This window comes from Agrilus planipennis, unplaced genomic scaffold (genome assembly GCF_000699045.2).
Source record: "Agrilus planipennis isolate EAB-ADULT unplaced genomic scaffold, Apla_2.0 scaffold198, whole genome shotgun sequence".
NCBI classification, from domain to species: domain Eukaryota; kingdom Metazoa; phylum Arthropoda; class Insecta; order Coleoptera; family Buprestidae; genus Agrilus; species Agrilus planipennis.
This window is the reverse complement of record NW_020438930.1, coordinates 222,122-237,547: the sequence shown is the minus strand read 5'-3', so window position 1 is coordinate 237,547 and position 15,426 is coordinate 222,122. Positions and strand designations below refer to the sequence as shown.

The window sequence follows — 15,426 nt, the reverse complement described above, 5'->3', positions numbered from 1 at the left end:
AAAACAAAAAATATTTTTCAACTTTGCAACAAAAAATACAAAATTATTTGTTGGTGTTCCTCTTCTAACCTAAAAAGTAGATATCCACAACAGATATTGCCGAATTTTACACGCAAGACTGAAATGAGGATTGGTGACTTCCTGGGCTCTAGTATCTACTCCTAATAATCTTTACGTCCATAGAGGGTTCATTTAATACATAAAACGTCAACACGTTAACACATGCAATTTTAATGTTCTTCGAAAAGCATACGCCTAAATAAAAATATCAAGCTTCTGTACCTTGTATTCAGGTAGATATAATGCAAATAAAATGTTGGGTGGAGGCTAGCTAAAATGTCGGCCGTATACACAATATGGTACCAATCACCACAAAACACATAAAATGTTAAGAATTAAAAGTTTACCTTTCAGCCTTACCGTCATCCACGATCCACTTCACTATCATACTGAACCATATAAAATACGGGCAAATACGTATATTAAATTTCAGCCATCTTGAATGAACTACATAAATTTAATAGGTTGTTGACTGATGAAACGTTCTCTGGTGCTTAATATTGTCACCAGCATTATTTTGAACAGAAACAGGCACTAACAAGCATCTTCGAAACACTAATTTGAATCCATTAACGCCCCAACTTGTAAAATTACAACATATTTAACACTTTTTCTATAATACATTCTCCCACACACGTTTACCTTAAATCATCCTTAAATTTGCAACCATAGATACCAGTATATGAAAGTGTGTTCGTTCTACGCATATTCCACAATGTACGTCATTTTGGTTAGTTTACGTTCAGTTTACGTTTACTAGTATACCTCATCTCACTAGTTTGGATAACTATCCATAGTTGGCGCTGCATACGGCGAAATTTGGCGTGTTGATTTTAAAAATGAAAGTGAAGTGGGTTGCATAAGAAAAAAAAAGGTTTTGTCCAGTTTTGTCCTTAAAAAGATTTTAGAAGCTCGACGTAGAAATGGAGAAATTATATATAGGTTGTTTACTGATTAGGAGAAACAGGTGAAATATAGAAATTCAAAAGTACTTTCGGGCGAACAACATTGCCGGCTTACCTACGCCCTACGCCGAGAATCCCTTATGAACATAAACTTCTCTGACATAAATCAGTGAATACATCATAGATAATAGATATACAAAGGGTAATACATGCTGAATGTCGGTGAATAAAGCTAAATGTAGAATTATTACAATTTACGAATTCACTATTGAAAATTAATAAACTATGACAAAGTGATGTGGAGTAATTAAAAATAAGAACGGGAAGGATATACCTAGATATCAAAAAGATATATAAATAACCGATAAACTTGAAAGAAAAATGATAAATAGAGGTGTCATGAAACTACAAATTTTTGAATTCTGAATGAAAGTTGTAAAAATAAGGATTACAAAATATTTAACAAGTTGCCGTTTGTCATAAAAAACCAATATTTTCAAATTTGAAACGATGGACATTCGGGCTATAAAACAATTTGTGGAAATATATATTTAACATTTATGTAGACATTTACATCAACAACGAATCATAAACTAAAAAAGTGAATTCTTACAATTATGTACTATATGTCCATCTAATTAGCGCAGTATTAGTATTAGAAGTGCAGTGAGGGTTTTTTTACGTAGGTATTGTTTTGTATTTCTTTGTAAATTACATGTTTGAGGTTGTATCAAATACAAAGTTAATAAAATGAAATTATATCATAGTAAAACTCTGCAGAAGACAGAAATGCAGAAACATTAGAGTTAAATTTTTTTTTATTGTGCAAAGATGCAAATAGTGTCTAATAAACTACGATATAATATAATGATAACCGATATATATAACAAAAAATGACAAAAAGTGTTTGGAAAAAATATTTGCATATATACTTTAGGGGTAGGATTTACAAAAATTTATTTAGGTTAACAGATTATATTTGTTTATAATTGCCTTTATGGTTATTATTAAAAGTTAGTAAGTTATTCTACGAAAGATGCTATATTGCACCTAATAGATCATAAACTGAAAAACTTGATAAGTCAGCCGGCTATTACCGCTTTTTTAGACTTATTTAAAGCCTTTGATGGTCAACCACAAAAATATACTTCAAATTTTAGAAAAATATGGTATAAGGGGCTTGCCATTTAAATGAATGAGTCGTTATTTGATTGATAGAGAGCGATTTGTCCAAATGGTGTAAATAAAAAAAAATTATCGGGTTGTTCGGAAAGTCATTTCGTTTTTTCCCGACAGAGGATTTAATTGTATTCTTTTGCACCCAACTTCACATTTAAGCCGTATAATTTTTATATGCTTTGGGAGCTCATATAGCAAGGCTTGTGTGTGAAGAATTCCAATTAATTCTACGCAGTAGTTTTTGGTTGGTGCCCTTTTAAATATGGAGAGCGATAAGCAGCATTTTCGACATATCTTACTGTTTTACTACAGAAAGGGTAAAAATTCTGTTCAAGCCAGAAAGAAATTGACTGATGTGTATGGAGAAGGTGTGTTGACAGTACGCCAGTGCCAGAACTGGTTCGCTAAATTTCGATCCGGCAATTTTGATGTCGAAGATGCACCACGTTCGGGAAGGCCGGTTGAAGCTGATAAAGACGCGATAAAGGCATTAGTTGATGTGAACCGGCGAATAACAACACGTGAGATCGGATTGAGGTTAAATTTATCAAATTCAACAGTTTATTACCACTTGAAAGGCCTGGGATTATCCTCGAAGCTCAATGTATGGGTTCCCCATGTTCTCACAGAGAGAAATCTGTGTCGCCGCATTGACGTCTGCGATTCGCTTCTCAAACGTCACGAAAATGATCTGTTTTTGAAGCGCATCATCACTGGGGACGAAAAATGGGTTGTATACAACAACGTCAAACGCAAGAGGCTATGGAGCAAAAAAGATGAATCGGCTCAAACCATTTCCAAAGCCGATACAAAGTCTACTATCATCAGCTGGACAAACTGAATGATGCACTTCAACAGAAAAGGTCAGAACTAATCAACAGGAAAGGTGTAGTGTTTCACCAAGACAACGCGAGACCTCACACAAGTTTGGTCACTCGCCAAAAGCTTTTACAGCTTGAATGGGATACAATGCTACACCCACTATATTCTCCAGACACCATCGGATTATTATTTGTTCCGGTCACTCCAAAATTTTTTAGACGGTAAAACCTTCACTTCAAATGAGGAGGTCAAAAACCACCTCGATCAGTTTTTTGCCAGCAAAGACCAAAAATTTTATGAGCGTGGAATTATGCTACTACCAGAAAGATGGCAAAAGGTGTTGGATCAGAACGGTCAATATATAATTTAATAAAGTATTTGTTTATTATACGAAAACTGTCTTTCATTTCCACAAAAAAAAACGAAATGACTTTCCGAACAACCCTATAGATACTGTTTGGGAGTTTCACAAGGGAAGAAACTTGGTCCTCTATTATATCTAATTTGTAGCAATAACCTACTAGATGCTATTCCTTCAGACAGTTGCTTTTACTACTGACGTTATTGTTACTTATTCCAAATTAAATTGGTATGAAACTACTGAACTCACTAATAATTATCTTGATTTGATTTCGAAATGGCTCATCACAAATTAACTCACTTGAATATAGATAAAACTGTTTTTATTACTTTCTCTAATTGTAATAATTATAAGACACCCGACACCATTGCAGTTAAAATTACTTACTGAAAGTCGAAAGTACAAAATGCCTGAACTTTAAATTGCACAAATACACATTAGCAAAGTTGCGAGTAAACTACATTATATCTTTTATTTGTCGACATTAAAAAATTTGTTGAATAAAAAAAGCTCTTGCTGTACTTTATTGCTCACTGTTTAAGTCTTGCTACATACGGAATTAAAGCGTAGCGATATGCTTATAAGTCACTGAAACCCGTATTAGAGAGCATAGCCGCTCCAAATTTATTGTCATTCAAGTATGTCATGTAGGTACCTTTCGCAAAGCCCTTCACAAAATTTTATCTCAAAATATTAATTTTTCGCCGTATATAAGAAAAAAACGAAAAATCGAAAAAAAAAAATTTCTAGGGAAGTATCATATATACCAATATCATTTGAACAAGGGGGAGAATTTCAGTTTAGCTATAACCAATTTACAGAAAAAACACAATTTTCCTATTAAAAAAAAGTCCCTTTATATGAATTTCTGCTTTTTATTTTAATGAATTCATTATAACATAGGAATGTATAGGTACTTAAAAAAGTAGGTACCTATACATATAACTACCATCTAGAGCCCAGGAAGTCACTAATCGCCCAATGTTGAACACTATCACATTATCTATATTTTGTTTCTCGTCTTTTCGTGGTTCGGTCGCTTGTTATGGTGTATGGCGTATTTAGTTTAATGTGTGATTGCTGCGAATGTCATTATTTATAAATGCACCTCCTAATTAGGTATAACATAAGCATGGATTTATTTTATCACAATTTTAAAACACAATCTAATGCTATGTATTCTTATACGACATTACTTCATACGTGTTCTAACATGACGATTTAAAAAGTGTTTGGAAAAAATATTTGCATATATACTTTAGGGGTAGGATTTACAAAAATTTATTTAGGTTATTTTGAAGAAACTTTTCTTTTAATTGAATATTTAGACTGGGTTTCAGATTTGTGCTGGTGTCAGTTGGGCAATAGAATACATTCTTACTATAAAATATTCGAGTAGAACTTTAAAGTACGAAGAAGGAGTGTTAAATTCAGAATAATATTATTAAAAGAATGTATAAAAGTATGATATATAAAAAGGAAAGAAAAATTTTTTTAATGAAAAGAAGATGGGTGATCAAACACTACAGATGGAAACTAGAAAAAGATGTAAGAGCTGGAAAGTTTAACTGTAGACATTGATAAGCAAAAAAAAGAGAAAAAAATGAGAAACTTTGCACAGGAATGTGAGAAAATATGGAAAAAAAGGGAAGAAAAGGCAAATTATTCGAAAAACGAAAAAGTGACTTATGGTGTAAAAAAATGGGAAATATAGAAATATATATAGAAGGAAAATTTAATATTAAGAAAATACCTCTTTTGTATAAAAAAAGACAAAGTTCTTAGTTTATTGGAAGAACAGCGACACAATCGTTTGCTCTATGGTATTATGTCATTGTAAAATAAATAGATAGTTCCAATCAAGCTTACCGTAGCCTGGCTCAAGCATGGTAAAGTTATTCAACCTAAGTACAAAAACAACAAACCACATAATAAGCACATATCAAAACAGAGATTTGTGCCCACAAGAAAAGTCTGAAAAAAAAAATGGATGTAGAAAGAAGTAAAAATTGTCAAAACATCAACATTATCATTAATTCTACAAGGATAACATTACTTTTCATCACATTCAATCTTCTGTTACCAATTTTTATTTTTTAAATATTCAAAACCTATGTTTTTATTTTTCAAGACTTGTTTTCATATCTCTTTTTGGTAATTTTTTACATTAGTTGACATTCGAATTGAGACATGAAGTTTAATCAGGTAGGTAGTACTCACCAAGTAAAGTAGTGTGGTATTTATTAGAATTTTGTTTATTATTTGTTTGAAAAGCAATATGACTGAGATACAGGCTCTTAAAGTTTTCTTAATCGGGGGAAATTCCGGTAGGTATGACCCTAGCTTCAGCCTTTCGTCAGCTGTTCCCGCCAAACAATCGTTTGTCCCAAAAGATATACTCGTAACATTATTCCAATGTATCAAACGGGCAAGGGCATTATAGAAACTCGAGTCTGTCATAAATCTACCTAGGTAAACAATGACGTAATCAATGCATATTTGGCGAGAACAGCTGAGGAAGGGCTGCAGCAAGGGGCGTACCAACTGGAATTTCCTCCGATTAAGAAAATTTAGAAGCCTGTATCTCAAGCTACATTGGTTTCCACATGGAATTAATACTACCACACGATTCTACTTGGTGAGTACTACTTACCTGACTTAACTTCATGTCCCAACTCATCTGTCAACTAATGTAAAAAATGGCCCTCTTTTTAATTTAGCATTAAACAGAAGGAAACTTTGACAGTGTATTATTATTATTTTCCAGTCTTCTCAGTTTTCGGTGGTTAACTTTGAGCAAGTGAAAACGGGCTAATACCAGAGAACCTCACTCACATCTTTTGGGGTATGATATTGAAACCAATTTACTGTTTTTAAAATATTTATAAAACTAACAGTACTTCTTAACCTGAAATATAATCGATCATTATTAAAAACTCCGCTTATAATTAACCTGTTGTATAATATGAATAGGGGGATATGTGAGAAGAGTTAAGAAATCTTTATCTTTATTACTATAATAGCATTGGCCTTAGTTATATTTTATTTATTTATTTATGTTTTGTACCACTTCTCTTTCGAAAATATGTTAGGAAATAATCTAATTTTTCGTGTCCAAATCAATGATCATAAATAAATATTTTCGTTACTCATTAACCATCAAAATTTAAAAAAAAAAAACAAAAAATATTTTTCAACTTTGCAACAAAAAATACAAAATTATTTGTTGGTGTTCCTCTTCTAACCTAAAAAGTAGATATCCACAACAGATATTGCCGAATTTTACACGCAAGACTGAAATGAGGATTGGTGACTTCCTGGGCTCTAGTATCTACTCCTAATAATCTTTACGTCCATAGAGGGTTCATTTAATACATAAAACGTCAACACGTTAACACATGCAATTTTAATGTTCTTCGAAAAGCATACGCCTAAATAAAAATATCAAGCTTCTGTACCTTGTATTCAGGTAGATATAATGCAAATAAAATGTTGGGTGGAGGCTAGCTAAAATGTCGGCCGTATACACAATATGGTACCAATCACCACAAAACACATAAAATGTTAAGAATTAAAAGTTTACCTTTCAGCCTTACCGTCATCCACGATCCACTTCACTATCATACTGAACCATATAAAATACGGGCAAATACGTATATTAAATTTCAGCCATCTTGAATGAACTACATAAATTTAATAGGTTGTTGACTGATGAAACGTTCTCTGGTGCTTAATATTGTCACCAGCATTATTTTGAACAGAAACAGGCACTAACAAGCATCTTCGAAACACTAATTTGAATCCATTAACGCCCCAACTTGTAAAATTACAACATATTTAACACTTTTTCTATAATACATTCTCCCACACACGTTTACCTTAAATCATCCTTAAATTTGCAACCATAGATACCAGTATATGAAAGTGTGTTCGTTCTACGCATATTCCACAATGTACGTCATTTTGGTTAGTTTACGTTCAGTTTACGTTTACTAGTATACCTCATCTCACTAGTTTGGATAACTATCCATAGTTGGCGCTGCATACGGCGAAATTTGGCGTGTTGATTTTAAAAATGAAAGTGAAGTGGGTTGCATAAGAAAAAAAAAGGTTTTGTCCAGTTTTGTCCTTAAAAAGATTTTAGAAGCTCGACGTAGAAATGGAGAAATTATATATAGGTTGTTTACTGATTAGGAGAAACAGGTGAAATATAGAAATTCAAAAGTACTTTCGGGCGAACAACATTGCCGGCTTACCTACGCCCTACGCCGAGAATCCCTTATGAACATAAACTTCTCTGACATAAATCAGTGAATACATCATAGATAATAGATATACAAAGGGTAATACATGCTGAATGTCGGTGAATAAAGCTAAATGTAGAATTATTACAATTTACGAATTCACTATTGAAAATTAATAAACTATGACAAAGTGATGTGGAGTAATTAAAAATAAGAACGGGAAGGATATACCTAGATATCAAAAAGATATATAAATAACCGATAAACTTGAAAGAAAAATGATAAATAGAGGTGTCATGAAACTACAAATTTTTGAATTCTGAATGAAAGTTGTAAAAATAAGGATTACAAAATATTTAACAAGTTGCCGTTTGTCATAAAAAACCAATATTTTCAAATTTGAAACGATGGACATTCGGGCTATAAAACAATTTGTGGAAATATATATTTAACATTTATGTAGACATTTACATCAACAACGAATCATAAACTAAAAAAGTGAATTCTTACAATTATGTACTATATGTCCATCTAATTAGCGCAGTATTAGTATTAGAAGTGCAGTGAGGGTTTTTTTACGTAGGTATTGTTTTGTATTTCTTTGTAAATTACATGTTTGAGGTTGTATCAAATACAAAGTTAATAAAATGAAATTATATCATAGTAAAACTCTGCAGAAGACAGAAATGCAGAAACATTAGAGTTAAATTTTTTTTTATTGTGCAAAGATGCAAATAGTGTCTAATAAACTACGATATAATATAATGATAACCGATATATATAACAAAAAATGACAAAGATTGCATAGAGTATGCATGTCCTATGATTTTACGCACCATTATTCATCCTTAAACCACTAAGCTACAACCAGGTGCCCGGGTTCGATTACCGACAAGGGAATGACATCATTGTTCGGTGTCGATGGCTTTCGATATTTTTGTATATTCTTTTTTATAGTTATTTTAGTTTGTATTTTTTTTTTGTACATAACTGTATACATGTAATGTATCGTGTAATTTCTGTGTAACTTCAACTTATGTTACAAACAGCTTTGGGCCTCTTTATTACACCCTTCAGGTAGGTACCAAACATTAGGAAAGCCCTAGTTCCCAACTACGTCACGTCGGACTTTCTCTGGGTACCTGAGGGGTGCATAGCAACAACAGAAACATTGACCAAGTGGTTTGTTTTACTTAGAGGCGTAGACTATTTAAGTCCTGGACCAAAGTAGAGATTATTATTACAATTTAAAGCCAACATATTCAAATTACAATTCAGTTCAAATCAATTCATAATTATTATAATTCATATTCAACTATACAATTCAATATACAACAATTCAGTTCAATATTCAGATTCAATTACAATTCAGGTTCAATCAATCAATTTATATCCAAATCAATTTATATACCAATGCAAGCCAATTATCCAACTCAAGCAATTAGTGTAAATAAAGTGTAAAAAGAAAAGCAGTCTTTTGATTCGAAGTGAATAACCAAAAGATCCTTCGGCGGGATTCCGCCACATACATCATCAACAATCAAATTACAATCATCATCATCATAAGGTCGTCAGTTCTAAGACTGATTGGATGCACCTTCACTGTTTCCTATCCTGAGCTAATTTTCACATTTCCCTAAAACTAGAACAACCCACATCCTTAACTATTTGCGAACAGTCGCACAATTACTTACATTTTTTGAACTCCGCAAACGACGCACAATTTATAAGTAAATTTTGAATCAGTGGATTATGTATATCGGGTGCCAGTTCACACGACTTATCTATCATTTTTTAGAGATCTAACTTCTTCTATCTATGATTAGTTCGTTTTGACATTATCTATTGTTTTGACAAGATTTCCATCTATGATTTCAATTATGCTTCAATCTGTAATCCTTGCGATTATTTGTGTATTTATATACTAGTTTTTTTTTTTTTTTTAAAATGAGTGCACATGTAATTTGTAAANCAGTGTTCACAACCTGAAGCGAGGAAACTATCGTACCTGTAGCCTAGAATTATCGTACATGGAGCAAAATTATCGTACTTTTCAAAATAATCACTATAATTAGTAAATTACTCGTATTAATCGTGCAAAAAAAAAAGACCAGACCTGAACATTTGTGTATTTATATACTAGTTTTTTTTTTTTTTTTAAAATGAGTGCACATGTAATTTGTATTGCTTCAGGTTCTGGAATACCAATTTTTTCACGGAAAAAAGGCAATCTAGAAAATGTACTTAAATAACCTTTGTGATCGTAGGATTCGAATAGCATGTAATGCTTTGATTTTCAGTTCCCATTTTCTGTAATCGGCTCGTTAAATGGGGTTCATATGTTTACAAAATCACTATCTATTACGTTATTAAATACATTAATGGACGATTACTGTGTTGTTTGGAAAGAATATTTTGAAAGGTAAGGTTCGTTGCAGGTGAAAGCATATAGCTTAATTAAAAAGCATGACTACTCGTCAAACACGAGTGACGGATAACAGGACATGAACACGGGAAATTATAAACGCGTCAGTTTTCTTGTGAGTTCACAAGAAGTATATGACTATGACAGCATTTACTCTATTTTTGTGTTTGATAAGGTTACTGATAAATAAATATAATACAAACTTAGTACTTCATAAACAATAACTGTAAATTAACATATTTTTAATTACTGTTGTTTTGCTACATATTGTCAGGCATTTTAAGTAAAAAAAGCATCAGTCACAACTGTTGCACTCACTGTCCAGGTGATAGTGCTTTGATGCACGTTCTATTTTCTAGCTGGTTAGTGCATTCACCAGTACCAAAAATAGGTAACCCCGCGCCTAGGGGCTCAAATAGCCAAGGGCGCCAAAATCTGTGGGCAAATGTCTGCCTTTTTAATTTATCGATAGTTTGGAATATATAAATCAAATGTTATTCACTGCCTATTTTTCAACTTCACAGTCATCCAATAACTTAAGACAGTAAAACATCGGACCATTGGGATCCATTCATTGTCAGTAGGGTTACTATACCGTTACTTGATGCTTATGGTCTAAGAAACGTAAAAAAGGCTGTGAAAGCTGTATATTATAAATTTTGACAGGTTAGGTGGTAAATTGACGCTTTTGTCATTTCGCATGACCATGTCCCATCACCTGTGATTAAATTACTTCTATGTAAATACAACCACGAACAAATTTGTTAAGTATTGTTTTAGTATTTTAATTATTGGAATTTCAAGTGGATGTACGAAAGATGCACTAGAAAAACTTTTATTGTCTGTCTTTAATGCAATTATGTTAATACTGGGTGTAAATGAAGTTAGATCTCTAAAAAATGTAGAAAAAATAAAGAGAGAACTAAGGGTTTGTTAATGTATTACATATGAGGAATAATTATCAGTTTTAATATTCTAATTTTAGGTAATTTATCCTGTAATAGACAGGTTACTAGACTGTTTGGATTGTGGTGATTCACATTCCAAATATTGTTCAGACTTAATTTCCTTGGCGGAAGTAATTTTGTGTAATGAAAATCACCAAATAAAGGTTTGTTTTTAATTGAATAAATAGATAAAATGTGCATATTAAATAGAAATACATTCTTAGATAATGCTTGATACATATACAGAAAATATAAGTTCTGCCTACACTTGTATCCTAATTCATGGAAAAATAGCAGTTGCAACAGAAGAATGGTGGGATTTACACCCTGAAGAATTAAAACTATTAGCATTTTTGGCAAGTTCAGACAGTAAATCTAATATTAAAGATGTGCCAGTATTTTTACCTTATAAAAGTCCTAAGGTAAATGTTTAAACTCCATTTGTAAAATTATACTTGTAATTTTCTTGTATTATCAGACCCGCTATCGTCTGATTACATGCAGTCCTATGCCTTATATGCATATATGCTGTTTGGCCAATCAGCAACACTCTTTAAATGAAATTGAAAGGTCAGCCATAAATTGTTTCAACACCAATTTAGAAGTTTTAAATTCTGCAATTCAGTGCTTTCCGAGAAATATTCCTGAATCCTTGCAATTAGACTTGGGAGTATTAGGGTAACTAGTTATTTACCTGATATTGAAGAATAAATTACACAGCATTCTTTTAGATTACTTTTACTTAATAAAAACCGAGGAAAATATCTAATATCAACAATTCCTTCTTCTGCAGATAAAAAGCGTATTTGCAGTTATTCTCATCGATCTGATATCTTACGAACTTTTTTTTATAGAAGTGTTCTAAAATTCTTACATACCAAAAATAACTTACATGAATATGTAAAAAGAGAATGCCTTTTAAACGATGAAATAGATTCGTCGTTTGACAAAAAGGAAATAAAATCTGATGAAAGTTATGTTTCTACAGTAGGGACAGAAACTTATTGGTGCTCAGAATATCACAAATGTTATGCCATTGCAGTAGAGGAGAATGTTTTATGTTTGATGTATAATTCTACTGTTCCTACATATGCAATGAAACATATTGCCAGAAAGGTCTTAAAAGCAATTACATGTAACAAACAACTGTGTTGGTGACAGTAAATTCATTATTTAAATAAAACAAGAATGCTCCAACCATAATTAATAAATTATACTCAGGATTTAGATAACGTGAAACTGTTGTGTACACAATCAAAAAGTAAAAACCATACGCTTCTAAAAAATTTAGGATTAAAAAAGTATGAAAATTTCTGATTAATTATCAAAAGAAACTATTAACCCATATACGAGGGCGGTTCAATAAGTACCATGTTTGAAGACAGAGGACGTTTCTGAGGGAAATGGTGTTGTCATCGTGTGCTGCCATCTATCAAGCCACGCCAAAACGACTTTCAGACTGATTGATAGGTTAGTTTGGATTTGGCAGCCATTCGACTGAGACGTGTTTCGTTATTTTCGCTAAGATGGAAAAAGAGCAGTATCGTTCGGTAACACCCTTTTGTTTTTGGATGGGAAAAAATGCGAGGAGATGAAAACAAAGTTGGATACTGTTTATGGAGACATTTCGCCATCTACGACCACAGTTAGATATTGCTTCAACGAATTTAAACGTGGGCAAAGATCCGTTTTTGATAGGAGCGACCAGGAAGCCTGGCAAACGTTGTTATCGAGGAAATCATTTTTCGGATTTTTTTTGGGAAAAGGAAGAACGATTACTGGACAATACTACAGTGAGTTATTGGACCGCTTCGACAAAAAATTGAAGGAGACACGGACGCATTTGACGAAAAAGAAGGTTCGTTTTCAACACGATAACGCACCGGCACGTCAGGAGTTGTTGCCGCCAAACTGCATGAATTACGTTATGAATTTGCTGCCGAACACCCCATACTGACTCGATTTGACTCCCTGCGACTTCATCATGTTCCCTAGCAGGAAGAAATGACTAGCGAGAAAGAAATTTAGCTCAAACGAGGAATTCATCGCCGAGCAGTGTTCACAACCTGAAGCGAGGAAACTATCGTACCTGTAGCCTAGAATTATCGTACATGGAGCAAAATTATCGTACTTTTCAAAATAATCACTATAATTAGTAAATTACTCGTATTAATCGTGCAAAAAAAAAAGACAGACCTGAACTACCCCCACCCTTTAAATTAAAAATCAATAATAGATAGAAAAATACTTAAATATAACAAGATATAGGGGGTGGAGGTATGTTAGTGGGGTGTTTTTGACTTTAGGCTATGGTTAGTGACTACATGACTACAATCACAAAGTGTGGATGGGAAGACCATCGACCCATCTGTGACCAACACGAAGGGATGTTATCTGCCGAGGAAAAACCTACATACTAGCATGATAACGTTCTTTTGTTGCAGGCACGTTCTTCTAAATTTAACACTGCGTATAACAAAAATGTTTATAGCGCTGTGAGCAAAAAAAAAAAAAAATATTCGCGAATAAAAAAATGTCTTCGTGATATTGTCTGAGAGGGTAAGAATAAAATAAATTTTGAATGCATGAAAATTATCGTACAATCTGCGTACGATAATAATATGATATCGTACATCGTACGTAGACATGAAATTATCGTATGTGTACGATAATTATCGTACGGTTCCGAACACTGTCGCCGAGACAGGGGGGATTTTGGAGAGTTTGACAAATCTTATTTTTTGGAGGGGTAAAAAAAAACGGCAGGGTCGTTGGGAGAAGTGTATCTTCTAAAACGGGACTATGTTGAAAAATAAAAAAACAAATTTAAAAAAAAAGATGTCTTCATTTCTAACACGGGTACTTATTGAACCGCCCTCGTATACTATAGTTCTTTTGCTCTGAAAGAGTGGGTATACTTCCATTCCATTAAGTTGCGTGGCAATAGTTTAAATCCTTTATTGTATTACAATATGTATTTTTGAAGCTGTAAAGATTTACCAAAGAAAGAAGAATTATTTACAACGAAATCATTTGCGCAGTTTCGTCAATAGCTATTAAATTCTGCACACATTCCTATAATTTTGACGGTACCTTGCATCTTTAATTGTATGCATAAATGCCTAATTATTATTATTTGCACAATTAGATATTTCCTATGCATGTGCTGTTGACAATTAATGTGATTTTAAGTATTTACCTATTTGGACTAATAAACAGGGTAATTATAAAGTGATTGATACGACCCTCAAAATACTCCACCCCTTCGTAAGTGCTGTTGAAGTACATACAAAGTTTTCTTCAAATATTTCACAATGTCAATTTAACATTAACACAAAATGTAGCTCTTTTCATTTACGTATGTGATATAGTTATTGTAATATTCAAATAAACATTCCTTATTTTTGTACATTGGAGAAAAAGTAATCCATCCTAACCAGGCGATTCAAGTATCGTCACAAATGCTCTCTACCTATTTCTTCGGAAAAATGTGTTAAAGAGCTTATTACCGTTTTAAGACTAGACGTACAATTTATGTTCGCAATATCAGTTGTCCTACAGAGTAAAACAGATACTAGCTAATACTTTCCTTAATAACAACGCATTTAGAACTTACAGCTGTGTATTCGCCGAATGAAGTATATTATACTCCTTTATTTTCTCTAGAGCCCTGCCCTCTCCAACATGCCAGATACGCACCGGCAAAATCGTGAGTAGGGAGCTCATTTTATTAACGACTTTATACAACAACGAGACTTACTTTGAACGTACGTTATGGATTATATGCATGTCACTAGCAGCGAGTTTGGCTGCAAGTTGTCTCCTTCCTTTTCTGATCTAGTGCCGTTCTTTTCTAGTTGGCGCAGATCTGCTAAATTTCAGGGCTGTAGAGAAAGTAAACGAAGTATACTAATTTTCTAAATTTTAAGTTTTCGTATTGTAACCGTTGTTTCTATGCTGTCACCCCCTCTCCTAGCTAAGTATAAATAATGAAACATTACAATTTTTCCTAAAGTATTTGGATACATCCTGTAGATGCATAAATATTATCCGGATACCGAATTATTCGTATACCACTCTAACGATTATAATCATTTCAATTATTAAGGTACTTCAAGTAACTGCAAATTTCACAATTATTGTCATTAATTTTAAATTAAGAAATAAACAATAAATTTATGAAAAATTTTTTATTGTATATATTTTCATCCCTTGCTAATTGCTATACAAGAATGTCCATTGTTAGAACTTTAAAAAAAGTAATCTAAAATGTGTCGGTAACAAAGAAGACCAGATTCTTTGGAATTTTCATTGTAGAATATTTGTAGGGCAAGTCCTAGCCCCTATAAATAGTTACTAAGAGTTTGAAAGAGAGAGTATAGAGAGTAATTATAAGGTGACAGAAAGTGAGATAAGGAGAGCGAACAAGCGAGAAAATACAAAATCGTAAACGAGTAATTAATTAATAATAACGGTGTTATTT

General features: G+C 32.6%; 2 protein-coding genes across 6 annotated transcripts in view; one reads left to right on the top strand and one right to left on the bottom strand.

Annotated features, from left to right (window-relative positions):
* The window catches only part of LOC108739349 (homeodomain-interacting protein kinase 2), a 40,317-nt gene extending 39,577 nt beyond the window's left edge, over window positions 1–740 (bottom strand). The window contains exon 1 of one of the 2 annotated variants that reach the window (XM_018473219.2): window positions 421–740. In XM_018473219.2, the coding sequence (XP_018328721.1) occupies window positions 421–426 (6 nt within the window). In that variant the 5' untranslated portion in view covers window positions 427–740. The remainder of the gene's footprint in view (window positions 1–420) is intronic. The other variant, XM_018473223.2, reaches the window with a different exon arrangement.
* An 8,959-nt stretch (window positions 741–9,699) lies between these two features.
* LOC108739356 (protein fuzzy homolog) lies at window positions 9,700–12,365 on the top strand. 4 transcript variants are annotated; one of them, XM_025974183.1, is made up of 7 exons: window positions 9,700–9,811; window positions 9,872–9,993; window positions 10,777–10,924; window positions 10,982–11,107; window positions 11,168–11,365; window positions 11,422–11,621; window positions 11,675–12,365. In XM_025974183.1, exons 1-7 carry the CDS (start codon window positions 9,734–9,736, stop codon window positions 12,099–12,101), a joined length of 1,299 nt encoding a protein of 432 aa, XP_025829968.1. In that variant the 5' UTR covers window positions 9,700–9,733; the 3' UTR covers window positions 12,102–12,365. The 4 variants fall into 4 exon arrangements, with proteins under 4 accessions (XP_025829968.1, XP_025829969.1, XP_025829970.1 ...); XM_025974184.1 differs by lacking the exon at window positions 11,675–12,365 and having other exon boundaries at window positions 11,422–11,668; XM_025974185.1 differs by lacking the exons at window positions 11,422–11,621; window positions 11,675–12,365 and having other exon boundaries at window positions 11,154–11,245.
* The last annotated feature ends 3,061 nt before the right edge of the window (window positions 12,366–15,426 follow it).